Source organism: Schistocerca cancellata, chromosome 1 (assembly GCF_023864275.1).
Source record: "Schistocerca cancellata isolate TAMUIC-IGC-003103 chromosome 1, iqSchCanc2.1, whole genome shotgun sequence".
NCBI lineage: Eukaryota > Metazoa > Arthropoda > Insecta > Orthoptera > Acrididae > Schistocerca > Schistocerca cancellata.
This window is the reverse complement of record NC_064626.1, coordinates 593,367,352-593,390,949: the sequence shown is the minus strand read 5'-3', so window position 1 is coordinate 593,390,949 and position 23,598 is coordinate 593,367,352. Positions and strand designations below refer to the sequence as shown.

Sequence of the window (23,598 nt, the reverse complement as noted above, 5' to 3'; positions counted from 1 at the left end):
TTGCTTAATGTTTTTCGTATTTTCAAGTCTAAACTTGAGACATTATAGGTTTGTGATAGTATTTCCTTCGGGAAGCCAATAAATGATGTATTCTGTAGATACCACGGTATCAAGCCTCTACTACAACTAGAGCTAACGGGCAACTCTAGGAGCGGCCTTAATACTAGCTACTAACTGTTCAAAAATATTATTCGATATTATCCGTTCTAAAAACGTCGACTGTTATTATTCGTATGAGAATTATTCTAAATCAGTCTGATAATTTAAATACTGTAATACTTTACTGAGAAATATATTTTAATATACATATTTTGGGGCGTCTTCGCCTCAGAGCCTTTAACTACGAGCTGCGCCTGGTTGAAAGTGTCTGAAGACTAACTTAATGTGCTTTAATGGAAATGTTCATCATATAACTAAACTAGGGGGCAACCAAACCTGTCAGCGACAATGGTTCATTAAATCCAACTGTGTGTGGGATTCTGGAGCACACATGCTTCCACGAAAAGTATGGGTTATCCGCAAATACCTCCGGCGTTTCAGAAGATTATTGCAGGGAAATACAAGACATACAGAAAAATGGCACGTATCAGTGGATCAAGTATCTCTCGAAGTTTCGTTCGTAACACGCGCAGTGATATAGTTGCATTAGGTGTGCCATACTGTCGCAACGAATTAAAGTGCGCCTGCAGCTGGGCAATCCAGTGAACAAATTTCTAAAGTTGGTTGCTATCGCGCTTTACCAGGCAATTCGTGTCAGCGACTTTAATGAAGCGTTTACACGTATTGACGTTTGGTGCGTCACAAACGGTGCCCATATTGAACACTTGTATTGTACCTAAGAAACATGGATTGATTCTGTGTTCACTGATGTTTGTCTATTTTCTGCATGCCTTGTAGTTTTCGTGCAGCTGTCTTCTGAAGTGCTGGAGGTACTTACGAATACTGAATTGTTACACGGGCTATGAATGGAAAAGGCTGAATACAAAACTGTTTCTGGAATGTGTCACTCCCGAATAACATCATAAGTGACGGCTGCTGAGGAAAAACCTAGGTGTTTACGGCAAATATTTAGTTTCATAAAAGATATAAAGACACTTTTTGTGCTGAGCAGACTAGTGAGATACCTTGTCATAAGTTCTTTGCCACCACCTTAAAATAAACACCTATAGTCGTATTTAACAGATACTTCCTTCAAATATGATTTTCCGTTGTTATATCGGAAGTCGTCTCCACGTAATATGTTTCCTAGAATTGGCAGGTGTATTGAAATAAATATCTTTTCGAACTACAATTCATGTATTTCACAAATTATCCACAACTATGAAGAAATACCTCTTACTTCAACGACACAGAGGTAAGAAAAAGATGCTACAGAAAATGAAAATCACACAATTAATATATTTTCACAGATAGTGCCTCCTTTCCATTCTGTTTTATACATGCGAATTATTAGAATAAAAAGACAAATATATTCCGTGACATTTACTACACGAAAAGGAACTCTAAATTATTACTCGTCTAATGCGCAAGATACAGCACAGTACCCTCCTGAGCCCAGAAAGGCTGGAGAGTGGATTAATAAAAAATAGTGAAATGTTAAGATGGTAGTTGTAATGCTTCAGGTGTCCCGCATCGTCTCCCCCACTTGAATCAATGCACAGAACGTTTATACAACCACGTGAAACTGTCAGGAGAGTCCTTATTTTGGACGTTCTTCAACTCGCGCTTCACATTCGCACATCCTTTGGTCTTGGCGAAACCTCAGTGACCCATTCAGCACTTTGTCGTTTTCTGATAAGTTCATATTGATTACAGCAAATCTCGTCACTCGTGGCAGTTTTTTCCAGAAAAGAAATGTCCATGTTTCTCACTTCAGTCAAGTCTCGGCAGGCGTCTATGAGTCGTTGTTTCTGTTCGGCAATCCAAGTGTGCAGGACAAATTTTGCACACATATTTTGAAGTTCTTCAAAACATTCTTGAGAAAGAGTTGAACACTTGATTTAGAGATGTTACTCCATTGCGATTTGTGACACAACAACAATGACACGCTGCGGCCACGCGTCCACTACTTCTCACTGCCTAGTCACAAATGATTAGTCAAATGTATAGTAGTTAGTTCAAGCTGAGACCGTAGTTACTGCTCTGACGTCGCTTGTGGGCCACTAATAAAATCAGTCTCGCAACTTTTTGGACTTATTTTGTAACCCTCCAATTGAGCTTCTTATGAGTATTGATACTCGACTTCTGATCTGAAATTATCGAGCAAGATTCAGTGTGGCAGACTGGTACTTCAACGCCAGTCAAACAAGACACACTCCTCTTGTGTATTAAATCGGGGACCTAGAAACGACGGAGATGCTTCGTCCCGTTGTAGCTCTCAGTGGTTCACAACCCCACTGCCGCCCCACACCGAACCCAGGGTTATTGTGCGGTTCGGCCCCCAGTGGATTCCCCCTCCCAACGTCTCATACCAGACGAGTGTAACCCCAAATGTTCGTGTGGTAGAATACTTATGGTGTACATGCACGTGGAAACGGTGTTTGCGCAGCAATCGCCGACATAGTGTAACGGAGTCGGAATAAGAGGATCCAGTCCACATTCGCCGAGGTAGATGGAAAACCGCCTTAAAAACCATCCACAGGCTGGCCGGCACACCGGACCTTGAGACAAAACCGCCGGGCGGATTCGTGCCGGGGACCAGCAAGCGTTCCCGCTCGGGAAGCGGCGCGTTAGACCGCGCGGCTACGAACCGTTCTTCAATCAGGTAGACAGTTGCATGGAAATGTTCAACAAAATGCAGTGGGGAAGGTTACAAGAGAGACGATGTGCATCACAGGGAACCTTAAACGCACAATTCCAGGAGTCCACTTTAATGTCTTTCTTGTCCTCTGGCGAATATCTTCCTGTGTCTAGACAGATAGGAGTCCTGTCTCTATTGCCTATGTTGCGGACTAGCTGAGTGTCTCAGTTCAGGGCATTATAATTTCCATCTTGCAACGTCTTGCCGTATGAATTGGTTCATACTGAGAGGAGAGCAGTGGTGTATTACATATTAAATCTTCCTAGCGTCCGTGTGTCGAAGAAGAAAAGGCTCAAGGCTATCATCCCTGTGGCCTGGATTACGATTCCGGTTCTTCCATGTAATTACGTATCTTCGATAAAGTAAACATTTTACTGAGGAACTGCGTCTTCTACGTCCCTTGTAGGTTTAATATGTAAAGGGCGACAAAAAGTTTCCGTTCGAAGGCCTTGCAGTCCAGAATCAGTATGTCAATCAGGCAACATCGCCGTGACCACTGAGGCAATAATCCCAGTGACGCTACTGGTTGAAGATATCCGTTTCGCAAAACACGGTATTCTGCTGCATGAAGAATTCCGCAACTGTCTGCTGCACATCCTAGTCCTACAGGAATCATTGGCCCTTCTAGGCGTGTGTTAAAGGACAGAAGGCGTGTGAGACCTGAATTTCTTCTGCCGTATACAATTTTCAAACAACTTACGGGACTTCAGCCAGGTAATATTAACAGCGATCACAGATATTTCGGCGGGAGCACACCCCGCCATTTTCAAGGCAAACTGCCTTGAAAATGGCGGGGTGTGCTCCCGCCGAAATATCGTCAGTCGCTGTTAATATTACCTGACTGAATTCCCGCAAGTTGTTTGAAGACCGAAGGCGTAATAATCACGTGGGAAGAGATCAGGACTATAGGGTGGTGTCTCCCACTTGAATTGGCGTAGCTTCTGACCTCTTCAACAACATCGACTGGCGTCCTGTGTCGAATCGCGACCAGCACGGAACTTGGCGCATCACCACACAACTGTAGTTTTTGACAGACGTGCTGCCACGTACACAGTCTACATTCTCAGATGCATGTTTACAGTCGTTTGTCCTTCGACAACCAAGAAAAGAGTAACAGCACGTTCCTGTTAGGACGAATTTGGTAAAAACGGCGCCATAGGTCTCGTTTTCGATTTACGCACGCCGGAAAGACACGAACGCCACACTTACCACTTGCCTACATGTCGGTGTTAATATACACGGAGTCGGAGTCACGCTACGTTGCACATATGCGCATACGCTGCAGCAACGCCCTCAAACGGAAACTTCTTCATCGCACCTCTGCATATACATGTTAGATCAGGTCGTGGTTCGCTGAAATTTTGTGGACTGGCGAATATTAAAGGACACCGAGAGTCGCTGGGAGGCGTTAGTGAACATTCTGTTCCCAAAAAAAAGTTGTTCCCCATGGCAAAATCTATCACCCCTAGATATTTGACTCAGAGACTCTGAAGATTCTGGGAACCCTGACTTCAAATTATGAAGTGTTAGCGGAATGCCCTCACCCCTACAAATTCAAATTACTGAGAGGACCAAAATACATTGATTTTTTGAATTCACTGAGTATTTTTCAAGGGACCAGGAAAAAATTTCAAATTATTAAGGCTTTCAAATGATCGAGTATCACATTACCGATAGTCGATTAAATATACAGGGTGTGATGGGTATAAGCGCATATTTTTTTATATGTGGTATTCTAATATGTACACACGTAAGTGTGTTTTTTCTATGTGTTGAACAGTCCTTCTGCATAAACATCACATATTTTATGACCTAATGGTTTCTGGTTCAAATGGTTCAAATGACTCTGGGCACTATGGGACTTAACTTCTGAGGTCATCAGTCCCCTAGAACTTAGAACTACTTAAACCTAATTAACCTAAGGACATCACACACATCCATGCCCAAGGCAGGATTCGAACCTGCGACCGAAACGGTCGCGCGGTTCCAGACTGTAGCGCCTAGAACCGCTCGGCCACAGGAGCCGGCAATGGTTCCTGCATGACCAAAACTACACCACTAAGTGGACTACGCCTCTCAGTATAGACTAACCGTTTTGCGTCCATGTGTCCACACTTTAACACCTGTCCTGCTGCCCAGGGGAAAATAAGCATTAATGGCTTGGTCTTGCCACATGCACAAAAACGTACTACTCCTAACAGCTATAATGACTAGTGTGCAAATGAAGAAAATATTAATGTAATGTGTTCAGTACACTGTCCTCAGTTGCCAATAGAAATACCCGCACTTCTGCCCACTATACCCTGTCTGGGAAAGAGGTTACCTGCAGCTCGTCCAGGTAGTCGTTGTGCTCCAGAGGAACGACGCCGCCCTCCAGCTCTGCGCGCAGTGGTTCCACGACGCCCCGCACTGATCCCAGGGCGCGCCGCGCATCGTTAGTGTCCACCTGCCACAACAAAGGCACTGCAACACTCGAGTCCTCCCCTCAAACAAGTCAACATATCGTAAACAGACAACATTTTCTGATTTTTTTTTTTTGAGGGGGTTCGAAATTTCGATCGCAATTTGCGTATATTTTAATTCAGTATAAGCAGAAATACAAATTAATGAAGGAAGTTTGGGTAGCCTATTAAATTCTCTGCTCTTCCTTGATCTCCAACAATTTTGGGTGAACTGTGATGGCGCATATCGACGGCGCATACTAACAGCACTGTGTGCAGTAACTCCAAATAGGCTGGCAAAAAAATGGGGCGAGACTGACTACGTCTGGTTGTTCATCACGCATCTAGTGGAAGCCGCATTGAACATGCATGAAATTTAAATGAAAACTTTGATCCTTTACTCTTTAATCCTCTGTTTTTCGATTACATTATTAGCGACAAATCACTGGAAATAGTAACTACCATAAAATATCTGCAATGTAAGGTGTCAGGCAAATCCAACACCTTCCATGAAAACAGTGGCATGATAGCAAATCCGGCATTATTTCACAAAGCTCCGAATGAATCTTGACATTAAATTAACCAAACTAATACGATCAACGAGTGAGCAAATGGAATACCACAGACCAACACAAGAACGCCTAAAAGCATGTCATACCTTCCCACCGTGAAACAGACGCAGTTCCGAGGGGAGAAACGAGAACAGAAACTGAGAGCAGAGCCATGTAGGCTAGATGGCCCTATGATAAGGGACGGACACCCACATCGCCAGCCGACCGCCAAAACCACCCCCCAGCCCATGTTAAAAGATAGAGCGCTCCAGAAGAACAGTATAGAACTTATGATAACGCTAAAAGGGCCACACCAGCAGCAAGTTTCAGCGTGAGACTTTTTCACGTCTCTGTGACGTAGCAAACATTAAAAACATTGCCCCACCACGAAAGGCATAACATTTCTCATTGGATAGACAGAAGTTTTGTAGGCGGAGCTTAAGGTTAACATTGAGACCCTGATTGGTCAGTTGAAAACACAGCCAGATAGCTTTTCTAAAACCAACTTCGATAAATTGTAGTAATGAGAAGTTAGGAGAGAGTTGCTTCCAAGATGGCGAGGTGCGTGGAGCTGTGCCTCCCGCCGCTCCTTGACGCTGCCTAAACACCGACAAGGTAATGAACGCACGCGATGCCGCATTTTTGAGCGCATAAGGCTTCACTCAGAACTGCAGAAGTCTCATCTGTTACATCTCCTTTTTACGTAATACTAGTGTCGATCGTCAATTAAACTTCGTGGTATTCACATTTGCTACTTGAAGTTAAAATCTGAAAAGCGATGATTTTTCTGCTATATAATTATTGAGAAGCCACATCAGCCACTGTAATTTACAACAAGTTAAATAAGCAATTAAAGATAATTGAGGGTCACTGTAGACCATTTTTTGATAGTTTTCTCTTTTATGAAACTTAATTTAAACCTAGATCGTAGATGTGATATGGCATAGGTCATCCTTCGATCCATTATAGAACTTGGAAACCCATTCAGGGAAATTCGTTCACAGTTTTGTTGAACGCAGTTGGTTTTTATCATCCTGTATTAAAACATTTCCTTTTATCAATAGTGCAGTTTATAAACAATGTTTTGTGAGTAGAATAAAAATTCCAATGGTAAACTTAACTGCTTTTTCGACGTTATTTCACCGGCTAACTAAAAATAGGAAAGCCTTTAACCCCTTCCACTAAATTTAGTTGTATTAAGATTCTTTCACAGGGAGTGCAGTGGAGCTGGCGCTGAAATCATTAAGTTCTTGATTATATCGTCGCTAGTCTTACTGAACTCTTCTGAACTCTACATGTCATGTGTGCTCTGGCGTCTCCTTACCAGCAACAGGCCCCAGGTTCAAACCAGTCAATTCCCTAAAAAACACGCTCAGAGCGTCGTTGCGCGAAAGTGGTAGGGAGACACGACTTAGAACAAACAGACACCACACAGAATGTTAGAACGAATAAGCATCTGCAGCGACTTAAAGTGCAATGACCATTGTAGAAAAATCAGATTCCATACTGAAACTCATTGAAAGAATCTTACGAAAATGAAATTCATCCACGGAGGAAGTGAGCTGCAAAACATTCGTACGATCATCAATTTTTGAGTACTGCTCAACAGTCCCAGATCCTCGCCAATTTCGATTAACAGAAGGGATAGAGAAGAACCAATAAGGAGCACAGCGATTCATCGAGGGATTGTTTAGTCGGTGCGAGAGTGTCACGGTGATGCTCAACGAAGTCTAACGACAGACACTGAAGGAACTTTGTTGCACATCACAGAGAGGTCTAAGTCCAAAGAACGGTCTTGCAACATATCACGTCCCCCCACATACGCATCTCGAAATAACCACAACGGGAAAAGCAGCGAAATAAAGAGTTCATACGGAGGCCCATCGACAATCATTTTTCCCACGCCCCTTTTGAGAACCGAGTGGAGAAGGGAGGAACATATAGTTGTATCAAAGTACCCTCTCCTACACACAAAATAGGAGGCTTGATGCGTCTAGACGTAGATACAAATGTAAACATAATTATAAAATGAAACCCAAGATTCTATGTGAAAGCACATAAAAGATATACCTTTGTAAAATCGGATGGTATTTTTGAAAATAAAAACTTTGTACTGGGAGTAGATCCATTATTCGGTTCCGGAGGGGGTCACAACTTGTCACTACCCCTCCAGTCCAATATAATGTACTGATATCCCTACATTTAACGAATCACAAATGCCGAAGAGTTTAATAATAATAACAGTACAATAATACAATAACAGTATAATAATAATAATAATAAAGTAATAATTAGCACTTAAGTATTTCGCTTTAGCAAATTTCGAAGGAACTGTAACTTAGAGAAATACAGTACCTGACAAGAAAAGTGAAGCACTAAGAAGGGGAGGGGGAAACGACATGAAACTTCACGGGTTGAGAGGGTATGTGATGTTATTTGAGTGATTACAAAACCGGGTCAGATTTGCAAAGAACGTGTAAGTATGAGCCCACTGGTCTGTATGATGTTGCACCTTCTGTGGCCTGGATTCGTGTACTGATTCGGTTATAGAGGGTGTTATAAAGCTGTTGCACCTTCTCGTGAGGTAAGCTCGCCCACAACTGTTGTAACTGGTCCTCGACATTCTGTATACCGGCACTTGGACGAAGTTCACGTTGGAGCTAATCCCTCCACATATTCTATCGGGGTCAGATCTGGGAATCTTTCTAGCCACGGAAGTTCCTCAATATCACACTGTTCATAACGTGCCATGTGTGGACCAGCACTGTCCTGTTGAAAATTGAAAAACTCCCTCAACGCCGACCAGCTGTGACCTGAAGTCATAACCGTTGGCTCCTCACACCATGACATCAGGAGTAATATTGCTGTGCCTCTCCAAAGCATTGGAAGAGTGACAGCTATTCCCAGGTCGCCCCCATATAGCTGAAAGTGGTCATCTGGGGTCGAGCAGAACCGCGATTCATCGCTGATCACAATGCGTCGCCTTTCATGAGCAGTCCATGGTTCTCGGTCACGGCGCCAGCCTAAATGCAGCTGTTTGTGCAGTGGTGTTAACAACAGCTTACACAGGGGTCGGCTATTCCCCTGTCCGGTCGCTGCTAGTCTCCGATCCATGGTGGAAGATGACACAAAATGTTACAAGGAGACCATTACTTTTATTTAGATGGCAAGTGCAGATGTAATAGGGTACGTTGTGCTTAACGTACAGCATGGCGATACCACTTGTTGTGAACTTTGACAACGAGTATGCCTGCCCTCATGTTGCCTTGGAGTCCAACATTGGGTCACTGTCACATCTGACTGCCCCAAGAATCTGTATATTACATGATTCGAGCAGCTGGCTAAATGGCGACTCACAATCCCTTTCAAACTGGGTCATGTGCTGACTAAATCGTCTCATACGAGTATGCAGCCATTGCCTGCCCCTCACAGTAATCATGCAACGTCTCATACTTTTCACACCCCTTTCATATTCTACCAGGCCTATTAACAATGCCAAACCGAAACAGCACTAACGCACGCTGGTGGTCGTTCTATCTCCCACAGAGAACTGCAGTTGTAATGACTTACATACCCGTCTATGGTGCATTGACATGCAACCATGTCTTCTTGGTGCTTCACTTTCTTTCTCAGAGGGTTTACATCCTTTGAAACATTTTTGTTCACAATTTGAGAAGTACCTATGCCGTACAGTCGATTTAAGAACTGTATTACAAACAATTACAGACCTGACAACTTCATAATTTACATGTTGTTTCACTTAGTACTAAGATCGTGAATAAAAGTATGGAGACTACTGCTATGGGGGCATGTAGCAAGGGAAATGCTGTTTCATGCATTTCTACCTACTTTCAGGAGTTCAATATCACTAATATTTTTTCTTACTTCTTAGTGGAGTGTCTGTCTGCTTCGGTCTGGCCTTACTCAACTTCCAGTGGTTTGTTCGTTCCACCTGTGGCGTCATAAACTGTGGCAGATTTGTTGCTGGCAGCAGATATGGCCATCTTGTGAATGGACGTCTTTTGCTGACTGGAATACACTGGCGGAAAAAAAAATCGTAACACCAAAAAATAATTAATGTAGAGTAATGAAATTTCCAGAAGACATTTGTCTAGGTAACATATGTTAAGTCATTGGCATTGCGAGATCACAGGGACAGCGTGACAAAAGCCATTGCAAAGTGAAGTGCTATTGCACTAATAACCGATGTAGCTGCAAGTATGTTGAATGCAAATGTGCAAACGTGCATGCATTGTTTACTATAGGTGCCAGATGTCAGCTTATGGGACGAAGTTCACCGCCTTTTGCACTTGGTCGGTCAATATAGGGACGATTAATGGTGTTTTGTGGATGACGTTGGAGTTGTAGTCCGATATGTCCCATATGTGCTCGACCGGAGACAGATCTGGCGATCGAGCAGACCAAGGCAACATGTTGACACTTTGTAGAGCATGTTGGGTTACAACAGTGGTCTGTGGGTGAGCATTATCCTGATGGGAGACATCTGTTGGAACGCTGTTCATGAATGACAGCACAACAAGTCGAATCACCAGACTGATGGACAAACTTGCGGTCAAGGTGCGTGGGAGAACCACGATAGTGCTCCTCCTGTCGTGCGAAATCGCACAACAGACCATAATGTCCAATGTGTCTAACATTGGGTTGCGTGCAGGTCCTCAACTGGCCTCTTCTAACCAATACAAAGCCTTCACTGGCATCGAGGCAGAATCACCTTTCGTCAGAGAACACAACAGACATCTACCTGCCCTCAAATGAGTTCCCGCGTGACACCAGGGAAGTCACAAATGGCGATGGTTTGGGGTCAGTGGAAAGCACGCTACAGGGCGTCCGGCTCGTTGCTGTCCTTGAAGTAACTGATTTGTAACAGTTAGTTGTGTCGCTGTGGTGCCAACTGCTGCTCAGGTTCCCGCTGCAGATGCAGTACGATGCGCCAGGGTCTTACATCGAACGTGATGGTTTTCCCTCTGGGTAGCGCCACATGGCCATCTGAAGCCCCGTATTCTTGCGACCATACATTATCGTGACCACCACTGCTAGCAATCACGTACAGTGGCTACATTCCTGCCAAGTCTTTCTGCAATATCGCAGAAGGAACACCGAGCTTCTCGTAGCCCTTTACTCCACCTCGTTCAAAATTGTTGACAATGGCCTCTTTGTCGCCTTAAAGGCATTCTACAGTAACATCAACTCACCTCGTCCAATCTCAAAGGTAAGTAACGCTCATGACCATTACAATTTGTGTTTAAAGCAAACCTCATTCGCCTCCTCAAAGTGGCACTAACAGCGTCACTCTTACGCAACTGGAGCAGAATTTTAGTAGACATTACCTTTATGATGTGTAAATATGCCTACCAACTTTATGCCGCACACCTCCTTTTTGGTGCAGCGATTTTTTTTTCTGTCAGTGTATTTTCTGCAGTCAGACCTTAGAACAATGCAAAAGAGCCAATCTTTAGAAAAGCAACTGAAATGTATCATGTGTTAACCGTAACTCGTAATTTTTTTTAGAACTTTTGCGATTTTTGAGACTCTTTATTAATTGCTAGTTTACTCTCTGATAGATGAAAATTTTGGAAATTAATACGTATAGAAATAGAATATCATTACCCGCATTAGACCTCTTTGCCGTTTTGGATATGCGCCTATGGGCAGTGGTACGCTTGAGTTAAAACGCACCCCAAGTTTTTCATTCTCGTAGAAGAGGCAATTCTAACGCTGCCTCATAGGCTGCAGATGTTATTGGATACCCCTCAGCTCAGCCTCAAGTAGGTGCATTTCGTATAGGCTACTCTCCAGGTGGCCTAGCCCATTAACATGCATTCTGTGCACTTGCGAGGCACTGAGCGAACCCTGCCTGCAGACTCTCAGTCAGTGCAACTGTTGCATGGGACATGCCTGTCCACCAGCTGTCTGCCCCCCCCCCCCCTCCCTCCACACCCCAGCTGAAGCAGGCTGCTGTAGACGGTATGGTCGTATGAAATCGGATGAATCAATCTGAAATAACCGGTCCAGATGCAGAGTGTGGTATAGTCTTAAGATCGCAATGTCATACCAAAGTCGACAACTCGCATCAGTACCACAGAAGTTACTGATATCTCCTGCGATCTGCACCGCCGATTGTGAGGTGCTGACGGAGCCACACCCTCGATCCCAGGGTCAAAGCGCCACTGCACAGAGGCCCATATAGAGTTACAGCCGAGCATGGAATTGCTAGGCTCCGTTCGTGACCTAAGATCAAGCAGGCAAAATCGCCTAGATAGTATACATGTGTTACTCATGTCTTAAAAGGAATTATATTTCATAACTTTGTGATCTTTATACTTCAAGAGAAGAAATTCGTGTTTATCAAGGGATGCGTTTGTATTCAAAGATAGTTGTAAACTGTCGTATCGGCCGCCGCACAGCAGCTGTCAACTCGGCGCGGCGTGCTACAACACGCACGGCACACAGCGAGTACCGCTGGCGACGCACACGATGTCAATAACTGGCGCAAGTGAGCGCGTCGTCGCGGGTTAGCGGCAGCGTACACACCACTATCGATACGGATTACCCTGGCGGCGCTGCCCTGGCCACCAGAGAGAGCAACCGTATAAGGGCGCCATCTACCAACATTCTGATTGGCCGGACCTGCGGTTTTAAGCGAGCTCCCTGAGCCCGTTTAACCAGTTCAATCTTCGCCGATGACTGTGTTACTACCCGGCTGCTGGATTCACGACGACCGAACCGTACTGTGGCCTCCCTGGCTGGAAACTTGCGACGCGCCGGTATCGACTGGTTTGCAGTGGTTTGGACTTGTATCCTCTACTAGTGACTCTGATTTCTCCTTGGCGCTACAGCCAGCGAAGTGTTGTGTAGTCGAACTTAAGTTTTGTTTTGAGTGACAGAAGGTCAAATAAATTTGGTTATCACGGAATATTTGTTGTGTTATAGTGCGGACATCACACAACATAAATTTTGCACATCCCTTTGGCAACGGTCTGCATAACGTTAAGTAAATATTTTTATCATTCTTGTAATATAGTGAAATAATATTTTGTACGATGCAGTTGCGCTGCGCCATCTCTCAGCACAATCAAAGAACCCACATTTATACCGGATGACAGGAGTTTCGTCAGAGTGATGGAGGCGGCGCTGACCTTGGTGGAGAGGAGCGCCTGCTGGAAGGGCGCCACCATGAGATGGACGCGCGTGCTGGTCAGGTTGTAGGCGAGCGCGGCCGAGCAGGAGAAGGTGCGCGCCAGCTCTCCCGCCGAGTAGGCCATCCCCTGCAGCGGGCCCTCCACGGCCCAGCACAGCAGCGCCACGCGCAGGACGTCCAGGCCCGCTCTCCCACACGCGCCAGGCAGGCAAAGCGCGCACACGCACCGCATCTGCCGAAGACGGGTCTCTCAGTATACAGCTTTGGACAGCAGTCATCTACTCGAACAATAACAACCGACTCACAAACTACAGACAAAATGGTTCAAATGGCTCTGAACACTATGGGACTTAACTTCTGAGGTCATCAGTTCAAATGGTTCAAATGGCTCTGAGCACTATGGGACTTAACGTCTGAGGTCATCAGTCCCCTAGAACTTAGAACGACTTAAACCTAACTAACCTAAGGACAACACACACATCCATGCCCGAGGCAGGATTCGAACCTGCGGTCACGCGGTCGCAGACTGAAGCGCCTAGAACCGCTCGGCCACTCCGACCGGCAGGTCATCAGTCCCCTAGAACTTAGAACTACTTAAACCTAACTAACCTAAGGACATCACACACATCCATGCCCGAGGCAGGATTCGAACCTGCAACCGTAGCGGTCACACGGTTCCAGACTGTAGCGCCTAGAACCGCTCGGCCATCCCGAAACTCCAGACAAAGCTTCTCTCATATGTGTTGTAGTTAACACTGCAACGGAAGAACACTTCTGTCCAAAGACTGCTCTGATGCGTCAGTCAACGCTACTCTATGCCATGCAAGCCTGTTCATTCACTGTCAGTACAACTACCATAGGTAGTATAGCAACTCGACGCGGCGTGGACTCAACACACTGTTGGAAGTTTCCTGCAGAAATAGTGAGCCATGCTGCCCCCCGTAACCGTCCATAATTGCGAAAGTGCCCACGTGAATGTTTCCCAGTGGATAATTAAGGCGTCACCAGCTTGTCTCGACCCGCAGCACAGGTGTCAAGGAGCTGTTCCCCTGGAAGATAACGGATTCGCCCCCCCCCCCCCCCCCATTGACATGATGAAGAAGATAGCAGGATTCGCCAGACCATACAACGCTCTACCACTGCGTCAACGGCCGGTGCCCGTGGTTAAGTGCCTATTTTAGTCGTAGATCCCGATGTCGTGGTGTTAACATTGGTAAATGCTTGCGTCGTCGGCTGCGGACGCCCATCGTTAGGAGTGCCCGGTGCACTGTGTGTTCAGATACACTTGTACTCTGGCCGAGCGGTTCTAGGCGCTTCAGTCTGGAACCTCGCGACCGCTACGGTCGCAGGTTCGAATCCTGCCTCGGGCATGGATGTGTGTGATGTCCTTAGGTTAGTTAGGTTTAAGTAGTTCTAAGTTCTAGGGGACTGATGACCTCCGCTGTTAAGTCCCATAGTGCTCAGAGCCATTTTTTTTACATCTGTACTCTACCCATATCATAGGATTTGTCGACCTGGAAAAAGCGTTCGACAATATAAAATGGTGCAAGCTGTTCGAGATTCTGAAAAAAGTAGGGGTAAGCTATAGGGAGAGACGGGTCATATACAATATGTACAACAACCAAGAGGGAATAATAAGATTGGACGATCAAGAACGAAGTGCTCGTATTAAGAAGGGTGTAAGACAAGGCTGTAGCCTTTCGCCCCTACTCTTCAATCTGTACATCGAGGAAGCAATGATGGAAATAAAAGAAAGGTTCAGGAGTGGAATTAAAATACAAGGTGAAAGGATATCAATGATACGATTCGCTGATGACATTGCTATCCTGAGTGAAAGTGAAGAAGAATTAAATGATCTGCTGAACGGAATGAACAGTCTAATAAGTACACAGTATTGTTTGAGAGTAAATCGGAGAAAGACGAAGGTAGTGAGAAGTAGTAGAAATGAGAACAGCGAGAAACTTAACATCAGGATTGATGGTCACGAAGTCAATGAAGTTAAGGAATTCTGCTACCTAGGCAGTGAAATAACCAATGACGGACGGAGCAAGGAGGACATCAAAAGCAGACTCGCTACGGCAAAAAAGGCATTTCTGGCCAAGAGAAGTCTACTAATATCAAATACCGGCCTTTATTTGAGGAAGAAATTTCTGAGGATGTACGTCTGGAGTACAGCATTGTATGGTAGTGAAACATGGACTGTGGGAAAACCGAAACAGAAGAGAAGCGAAGCATTTGAGATGTGGTGCTAGCGACGAATGTTGAAAATTAGGTGGACTGATAAGCTAAGGAATGAGGAGGTTCTGCGCAGAATCGGAGAGGAAAGGAATATGTGGAAAAGACTGATAAGGAGAAGGGACAGGATGATAGGACATCTGCTAAGACATGAGGGAATGACTTCCACGGTACTAGAGGGAGCTGTAGAGGGCAAAAACTGTAGAGGAAGACAGATTGGAATACGTCAAGCAAATAATTGAGGACGTAGGTTGCAAGTGCTACTCTGAGATGAAGAGGTTAGCACAGGAAAGGAATTCGTGGCGGGCCGCATCAAACCAGTCAGTAGACTGATGACAAAAAAAAAAAAAAAAAAAAAAAATCTACCCAGCAATAAAGTCTGATGTTAGTTCTACCACAGTTCGCCGCCTTTTCTGCTTTACCAGTCTGCCCTGCCTACGACGTCCGACAGCTGTAATGAGGGGTGGCCGCCCAACACCACATCTGGACTTGGTTTCACTCTGGTTTCACCACGTGTAGAAGACATTCATCACAGAACTCCTCAATCACCTCGAAAAGTCGTGCAGTTTCCGAAATGCTCGTGGCGAACGTCCGAGCCAACGATCTGTCCTCGGTCAAACTCAGACAGATCACGCGTCTTCCCCATTCTACACAAGGACAGCACACTCAGTGAGACTGCATGCACCGTGCGTGTGTCTGACTAGCAGCAATTCCTCGCCAGGTGACGCTGTTATCGCCTGGCCGGGTTTATATGATAGTAGGTCGGCGGTCACAATGTTCTGGCTGATCAGAGTGTCTCTCAAACGGCAATTTCTTATGTTCACGTCTGGTCATCCCGGCGGTCGTCGGAAAAGAGCGTTTAGACGTTACCGTTTGGGGAAAAAAAAACGAGCAGTTTCCCCCCCATTCCTCCTAGTAGGACACTGACACTATAGTGGCTCCAGAGAGCGCCTCAGTAAATATCAACCATCGAAAATGTCGGCGGAAAGGCTAGCCTGCTAGGGTGGTAACTAAGGAAGTGATTTATATCACTGGCCCCAGTTCATCAGAGGTGAAACTGCTCAACTTTCGCGAAATATTGCACGCTCGAGAACGTAATTTCAGTACTGAATTGCCAGGGCAATCTCTCTCAAATCTCGGGGAATTTTAGCAAAACATGATGAGATGTCACCTACGGACGTGTCTCAAACTCTAATTTTGTGTTTCTTCCTTTCATGTGATGGTGACTGTAGAAAGACAAGCAAAATATGCAAAACGCTATAAGCATCTGCGAAGATTTTATTACTCAGTACACGCTGGGGTGTTAGTGTTACCTTTGTATATGTATGGATGTTCCAGCACCTTATCCTTAGGAATAAATATGTGTTTATAGCCTTTTTAGTGTTATTTTTAGCACACAAAGTGACTGGCGCGGTGGAGGACTGTGTGAAAAGCTGAACGGCAACAATTTTTCTTAATTCTTTCTATGTATCCTATAAGAAGCATCTAGAAATATTCATAAAAACAAGCGTACAATTGCGTCTGCTAATGGAGAAGTAAATTACCACCCTCACGACATTAACAGTTCATGGTTTTTGACCGAAACACTCTTAATTAAAATTCTTTCAACCACTGGAAATCTGTGCCTGCAGATATGTGTGTAATGGAGGTAAACATAACGCGTCTATTCCCTGTGTATTTCAGAAGAGCTCGCTATGCCTCATGTCGTGAACGGTACAGCACGACTTGTGTATTCTGTTCACTATGCCAGCGTACATCCAAGGCTCATTACAAGCTTTACCATGAACGTATTGTCACTCATTCAAGAACAGCGTGCGGAATAGGAGACCAACTATGTGATTTTACGGAAGAGTTTCCAAAAAACACACCACCGCATGTCATTCTCAACTGAGAGGAGTCTTTAGAGGCAAATAGGAGTCTTCAAAGGTAAAACTACTTTGGGGGTGCCCGAAGGAGTGTTTTAGGACCATTACTTCTCACATTATATTATAAATGACCTTGTAGATAACGTCGGATATTCCATGACGCATTTCGCAGGTGATAATGTTGTATACAGAGAAGTCGCAACGCAAGAAAATTGAACGAAATGCAAAACCTGCAGAGGATCAACGCTTAGTGCAGGGAGTGGCAGTTGATGCCCAGCAAAAAAAAAAAAAAAAAAAAATATATATATATATATATATATATATTGCTTGTAAATAGACAGTAAGATGCATTATTGTGTGATCACACGATTGTAAAACAATCACTGGAAGCAGTTACTTCCATATAATATCTAGAAGTATCCGTATGAAGCGATTCGAAGTGGAACAGCCACATAAAATTAATCGCGGTAAGCAGATGCCAAACTGAGGTTCATTGGAAGAATACTCAGTAAAAATAGCCCATCAACAAAGAAAGTAGATTACAAAACACTCGTTTGGCCAGTAACTGAATATTGCTCGTCAGTCTGGGATCCGTACCAGATAAGATTTCCAGAGAAAATAGACAAAAATCCAAAGAAGAGCAGCATGTTGCGTTACAGGTGCATTTGGTAAGCGCGGTACTGTCACTGAGTTTCTTAGCTAACTTCAATGGTAGGCGGTACAAGACAGGCGTTCTGCATCATGGTGCTGTCTACTGTTAGAGTTCCGGCCAAGCGGTTAAAGGCGCTACAGTCTGGAACCGCGCGACCGCTACGGTCGCAGGTTGAATCCTGCCTCGGGCATGGATGTGTGTGATATCCTTAGGTTAGTTAGGTTTAAGTAGTTCTAAGTTCTAGGGGACTGATGACCTAAGAAGTTAAGTCCCATAGTGCTCAGAGCCATTTGAACCATTTTTTGTTAGAGTTCCAAGGTTGTACGTTCCTAGAAGAGTTAACCAATACATTGCTTCCTTCTATGTATATCTCGCGAAAAGACCATCAAGATAATATCAGGGACATACGAACCCACACGGAAGCGTACGAGCAATCGTAGTTCCAGCGAAGCATACGTCATACGACTGGAACATACAAGTAAAAAGGAGGAAGTGGCACTGGTACGTAAGTACCCTTCGCCACACGCAGTAAGATGTAAATGACGTAGATGTAGAACGGTTTCCAAAACAGGAAGTTGCCAGCCGAATTAGCGTACACTAAAGGGGCGTAATTTGAACATTTCACCCCATCCTCCGTCATGTTTTCGGAAGTCAAAACAAGGAGGCATTGTCCGTAATAGTACGTAAAGAAAATACGAAATCGTTGGTAAAAGAATAAGTTCACATATTCACGTAAAGTTAAACACGTGAAAGTTCTTTCTATGCTCGCGTATAACACAAATCTAATAAACCACTAAGAGGTAATATTTTTAAATAGCACCCAACTGTAATAAAAGACTCATAGTTTTATTGCTTTTGTGCGTGCACTTAACCGCTGTGCAATTGTTAGGCATGATTTCGGAAAGAAATTCGGCACTAGCTTATCTTACAATTTCACACACACGTACCATTTCGCTTTTCAAACAACCACAGAATGACTTCTGAAAATGTGGAGCTGAATAGCACAGCGTGGCACCACGAGGTGCGCTAAATAACGTACCACGGCTTCTCTATGTATACTCTGTCTCTGATTTAACCGCTATTGTGAGGCACGAAAAAGTGAACATCTGCCTCGTAATGACGGCTTGTAGGTACCCCGAAGAGGAGCCAACGGAACTGCGTGCTGCCATTACCAACAGCAGTACAAACTTCCAAAATACACGAGAATCTCGTTTACCCGGACAAGGTGGGACCGCATCACCGAAAATCCGGAAGTATTATCATCATCATTATTATCGTCATCATCAGTTTTCTTCTGTATTAGCAGGTCCTTTGCGTCTGCATTTCCTGATCCACTGCTTCTTCTTAATGTTGCTGTACATGCAGCTATCCACCACGTGATCCAGGTTCATAAATCTCTACTTCCCTTGCCTCCTCTTTCTTCCACATCCCTTCTAAGACTGGTTTTATAAACTCCTTCTTCTCTCTTAATATACACTCCTGGAAATTGAAATAAGAACACCGTGAATTCATTGTCCCAGGAAGGGGAAACTTTATTGACACATTCCTGGGGTCAGATACATCACATGATCACACTGACAGAACCACAGGCACATAGACACAGGCAACAGAGCATGCACAATGTCGGCACTAGTACAGTGTATATCCACCTTTCGCAGCAATGGAGGCTGCTATTCTCCAATGGAGACGATCGTAGAGATGCTGGATGTAGTCCTGTGGAACGGCTTGCCATGCCATTTCCACCTGGCGCCTCAGTTGGACCAGCGTTCGTGCTGGACGTGCAGACCGCGTGAGACAACGCTTCATCCAGTCTCAAACATGCTCAATGGGGGACAGGTCCGGAGATCTTGCTGGCCAGGGTAGTTGACTTACACCTTCTAGAGCACATTGGGTGGCACGGGATACAGGCGGACGTGCATTGTCCTGTTGGAACAGCAAGTTCCCTTGCCGGTCTAGGAATGGTAGAACGATGGGTTCGATGACGGTTTGGATGTACCGTGCACTATTCAGTGTCCCCTCGACGATCACCAGTGGTGTACGGCCAGTGTAGGAGATCGCTACCCACACCATGATGCCGGGTGTTGGCCCTGTGTGCCTCGGTCGTATGCAGTCCTGATTGTGGCGCTCACCTGCACGGCGCCAAACACGCATACGACCATCATTGGCACCAAGGCAGAAGCTACTCTCATCGCTGAAGACGACACGTCTCCATTCGTCCCTCCATTCACGCCTGTCGCGACACCACTGGAGGCGGGCTGCACGATGTTGGGGCGTGAGCGGAAGACGGCCTAACGGTGTGCGGGACCGTAGCCCAGCTTCATGGAGACGGTTGCGAATGGTCCTCGCCGATACCCCAGGAGCAACAGTGCCCCTAATTTGCTGGGAAGTGGCGGTGCGGTCCCCTACGGCACTGCGTAGGATCCTACGGTCTTGACGTGCATCCGTGCGTCGCTGCGGTCCGGTCCCAGGTCGACGGGCACGTGCACCTTCCGCCGACCACTGGCGACAACATCGATGTACTGTGGAGACCTCACGCCCCACGTGTTGAGCAATTCGGCGGTACGTCCACCCGGCCTCCCGCATGCCCACTATATGCCCTCGCTCAAAGTCCGTCAACTGCACGTACGGTTCACGTCCACGCTGTCGCGGCATGCTACCAGTGTTAAAGACTGCGATGGAGCTCCGTATGCCACGGCAAACTGGCTGACACTGACGGCGGCGGTGCACAAATGCTGCGCAGCTAGCGCCATTCGACGGCCAACACCGCGGTTCCTGGTGTGTCCGCTGTGCCGTGCGTGTGATCATTGCTTGTACAGCCCTCTCGCAGTGTCCGGAGCAAGTATGGTGGGTCTGACACACCGGTGTCAATGTGTTCTTTTTTCAATTTCAAGGAGTGTATGTCTAATCCAATTATCTTTTCTTCTTTTTATTACATCCAATAATGATCTTTGTCCTCCCAATCGTTTCGGTACCTCTTCATTTTTTACTCTATCCGTGCTACTTATTCTTTCCATACTCCGCCATGTCCACGTTTCAAAAGCCTCCAGCCTTAATTTCTCTTTACAGTCTCCGCATTTCAGCATCATATCAAATTAAGAAAACTCTGATATGTACTAAAATATAAAAATCTTTAATTCATGCATTAACAAAAAACACTTTTTGCCCACTTACGGTCTGTAGCTACTGTATTCAACTTACTATTGTTTACTGAAATAGTAAACTTCTTTTGTTTCAAACTTGTGTGGCGTTTGAGGGCAGCATGATCGCGTAGACATTTCACGAACATCAATTTGGCCGAAGTTGCTTTCAGCTGACGTTCTAGGTATCATGGCTTTGTCCAGTTGTGCCGTTGCCCTCGCATGAGGCATTATTTCTTCCCCTCAATCGCCAATTTCGTTGTCCGCTTCACCATCACTGTCTTTCTGTTTGCTAACATTTCAAGAATTTCAGAGGTGTTGAAAACTTCAGAATATTCAGTGGTAGAATCACAAATAGGAGGGCGCTGATAACCACGCAGTTGAGCGCCCCACAAACCAAACATCAAACAAATAGGAGGTCATACTGTTTTCCCTGACTTCAGAATCGATAGTTCAGTAACTTGATCCCAAAGAGGATGCAACCATAAAAATCACATGTTTGATATTTACTGAACCAAACGAATAATGATTCATGCAGTATTTCACTTCTTGCTTCTTTATTGTACTGCAGTTCTGCAAACTGTTTTAGTCATCATTTTGAAGCGGGGGCCTTCAATTTCTTTACAGTTCTTTTTCCTGTCTGCCACAATTTATGTCTCTGTCTCGTATTCTACAGCTATGTTCTTCAGCAGTCTCCTTTGTCTGTACCGTTCAGCACTTTCAACTTTTTTCCAAGCAACTACTTTCTTTCGCTTCAAAGCCATTTCACATAGGAACACTAAAACACGGGAAGAAAAGAGCCTTACCGGTACACCTTCTTAACTCTGTAAGAAACAGATCCACACTGACCTTAGTAACGGTAGCTGGAAGCATGGTACCAGCCATATCGACGCTGCCTGCAGCACCAATATAACTACGGTACATATATTGCAGCGTAGCAACAGTATGTCGCACATTTTCGCGTCGAAAAAAGGAAAAAGAAAAAGTTAACCCCGGTAAACCGGAAATGCGGATTAATGAGGGCCAGATAAACAAGGTCCTTGTGTAGGGTGGTACGCGAAGGAATTGAGCAACGGAGCCCGTAGATCAGTAGAGTCAAGTTCTCTTCCGTGATTAGTGTGGCATTTGTCTAACGCCTGATGATCATTGTAAGGTAGTGTGGAGGCGGCATACAGTTCCAAGGGTGCAACAAGGAGTTGGGTCTATCACGTTTTGAGCTTGTACCATGTACGGACATCAAGCACCTTTCATCACTTTCGAGAGTAATTTAAGGGGCGTGGAATATCAGTGCAGGATTCTCCAGTCTACTGTCCAACACTACTGTCAACATTTCGGCAATGGGATTGTTTTTCAAGACGGTAATTCAGTAGTTCACCGCGCCCACTCGTTAAGACTTCCTTCCAGGAGATAGAAATCAACTGAATGGATTGACCTGCGATATTGGCTGGCACGAAATTGATTCAAGATGAATGAGACCAGATGAAATAGGCAATGCGTCATCGCAGGTCCCTGAACCCCCCCCCCCTCCCCCCCCCCCACCCGCCACACACACACACACACACACACACACACACACACACATCGATATACACAGTTGATGACCTTGAGAGAGCCGCCGTCGAATAGTGGGACAGGTTTGAACAGCAAAGTCTTGCTAATGGGCAGTGATTAGTGTGCCAAGGAGGATCCAAGCGTGTAATAATGCACAGGGTGAAGCAGCACGATATTGAATGTTACCCAAAGTAGATTTTGATTTTGTGGGTGTGCAAATTCTAACAAATTACTTTTACTTAGGTTATTGTTTTGCTTTCATTTCTCCTTAAGACTGCTTTGTAGTTTCTTGCGATTTGTACATTCTTTCCTTTCTCCCTTCGAATTTAAACCCACACACATTAACATATGTACAGGTGGTGCAAAATGTTTTTTGAGCATGTTGTTTTTACATACTTCAGTGATATCGTAATTAGTATAGGAGTAAACTGATCAGTGGGATATACAGGTTGTTTCAAAGCCTTTGCATCAAACGTCTGAGGATAATAGATCACACCACCAGGAACAACTTTTGTTAGATGCTTTCCCGCGACACTAGGCGTCCTTTAGTATTCGCCGGCCTTGGACGATGAGAGATTTCACCTAGCTACCAGGATCTACTAACCAGGTGCGCTGCATGCTGCCTCCTCTAGGAAACTGAGATAGTGATTTTCAACAAGAAAACATTAAGAATGAGTGTCTATAAGTGGAAAAACGCATTTTAGAACTGAATCAGGGTTTTTAATCGTAGTAGTTGACTATAGGCAACATGCATTGCATACTCACATTACAGAGTGCCTACGCAGTGCCACCTCTCAGGGGCATAACTAATAAAAAAGGATGTCTAGCTTCGCCACAAAGCATCAGTAAACATTTTGTCTCTAAAATAGTTGTTTCACACGACGCGATCTATCACCCCTACTAATTTGATGCAAAACTTGGAAACACGCCATTTACTGTAAATTACAGGTCTCTAATGCACGTGTTGTCATAATGTGACTTTCTTTGTGAAATACTTGTGCGGTGGGTGCAGCGGCTGCTACTGTAAAGGAGGCATTACCTGCCTGGAGACAGCTGCGGCGACACCCATCATCATAGCAGCAGCAGTCGCGCCTGCGACTCCTCCACCGCCGCCCAAGTCGCTCACCGTCAGGTACCACAGACCTGTGGCAAAACGCAACACATTGCGCAGAAAACTCATCACTACCACATCTGCCAAGCCGGAATG

The 23,598-nt window shown here is 45.1% G+C and overlaps 1 protein-coding gene across 1 annotated transcript in view; it reads right to left on the bottom strand.

Annotated features, from left to right (window-relative positions):
• Positions 1–23,598, bottom strand: part of LOC126088565 (protein sneaky) — a 371,958-nt gene that overhangs the window by 308,254 nt on the left and 40,106 nt on the right. The window contains exons 3-5 of the mRNA XM_049906792.1: positions 23,431–23,534; positions 12,950–13,183; positions 5,124–5,246 (exon numbers count right to left, since the gene is read on the bottom strand). Coding sequence (XP_049762749.1) covers positions 5,124–5,246; positions 12,950–13,183; positions 23,431–23,534 — 461 coding nt within the window. The remainder of the gene's footprint in view (positions 1–5,123; positions 5,247–12,949; positions 13,184–23,430; positions 23,535–23,598) is intronic.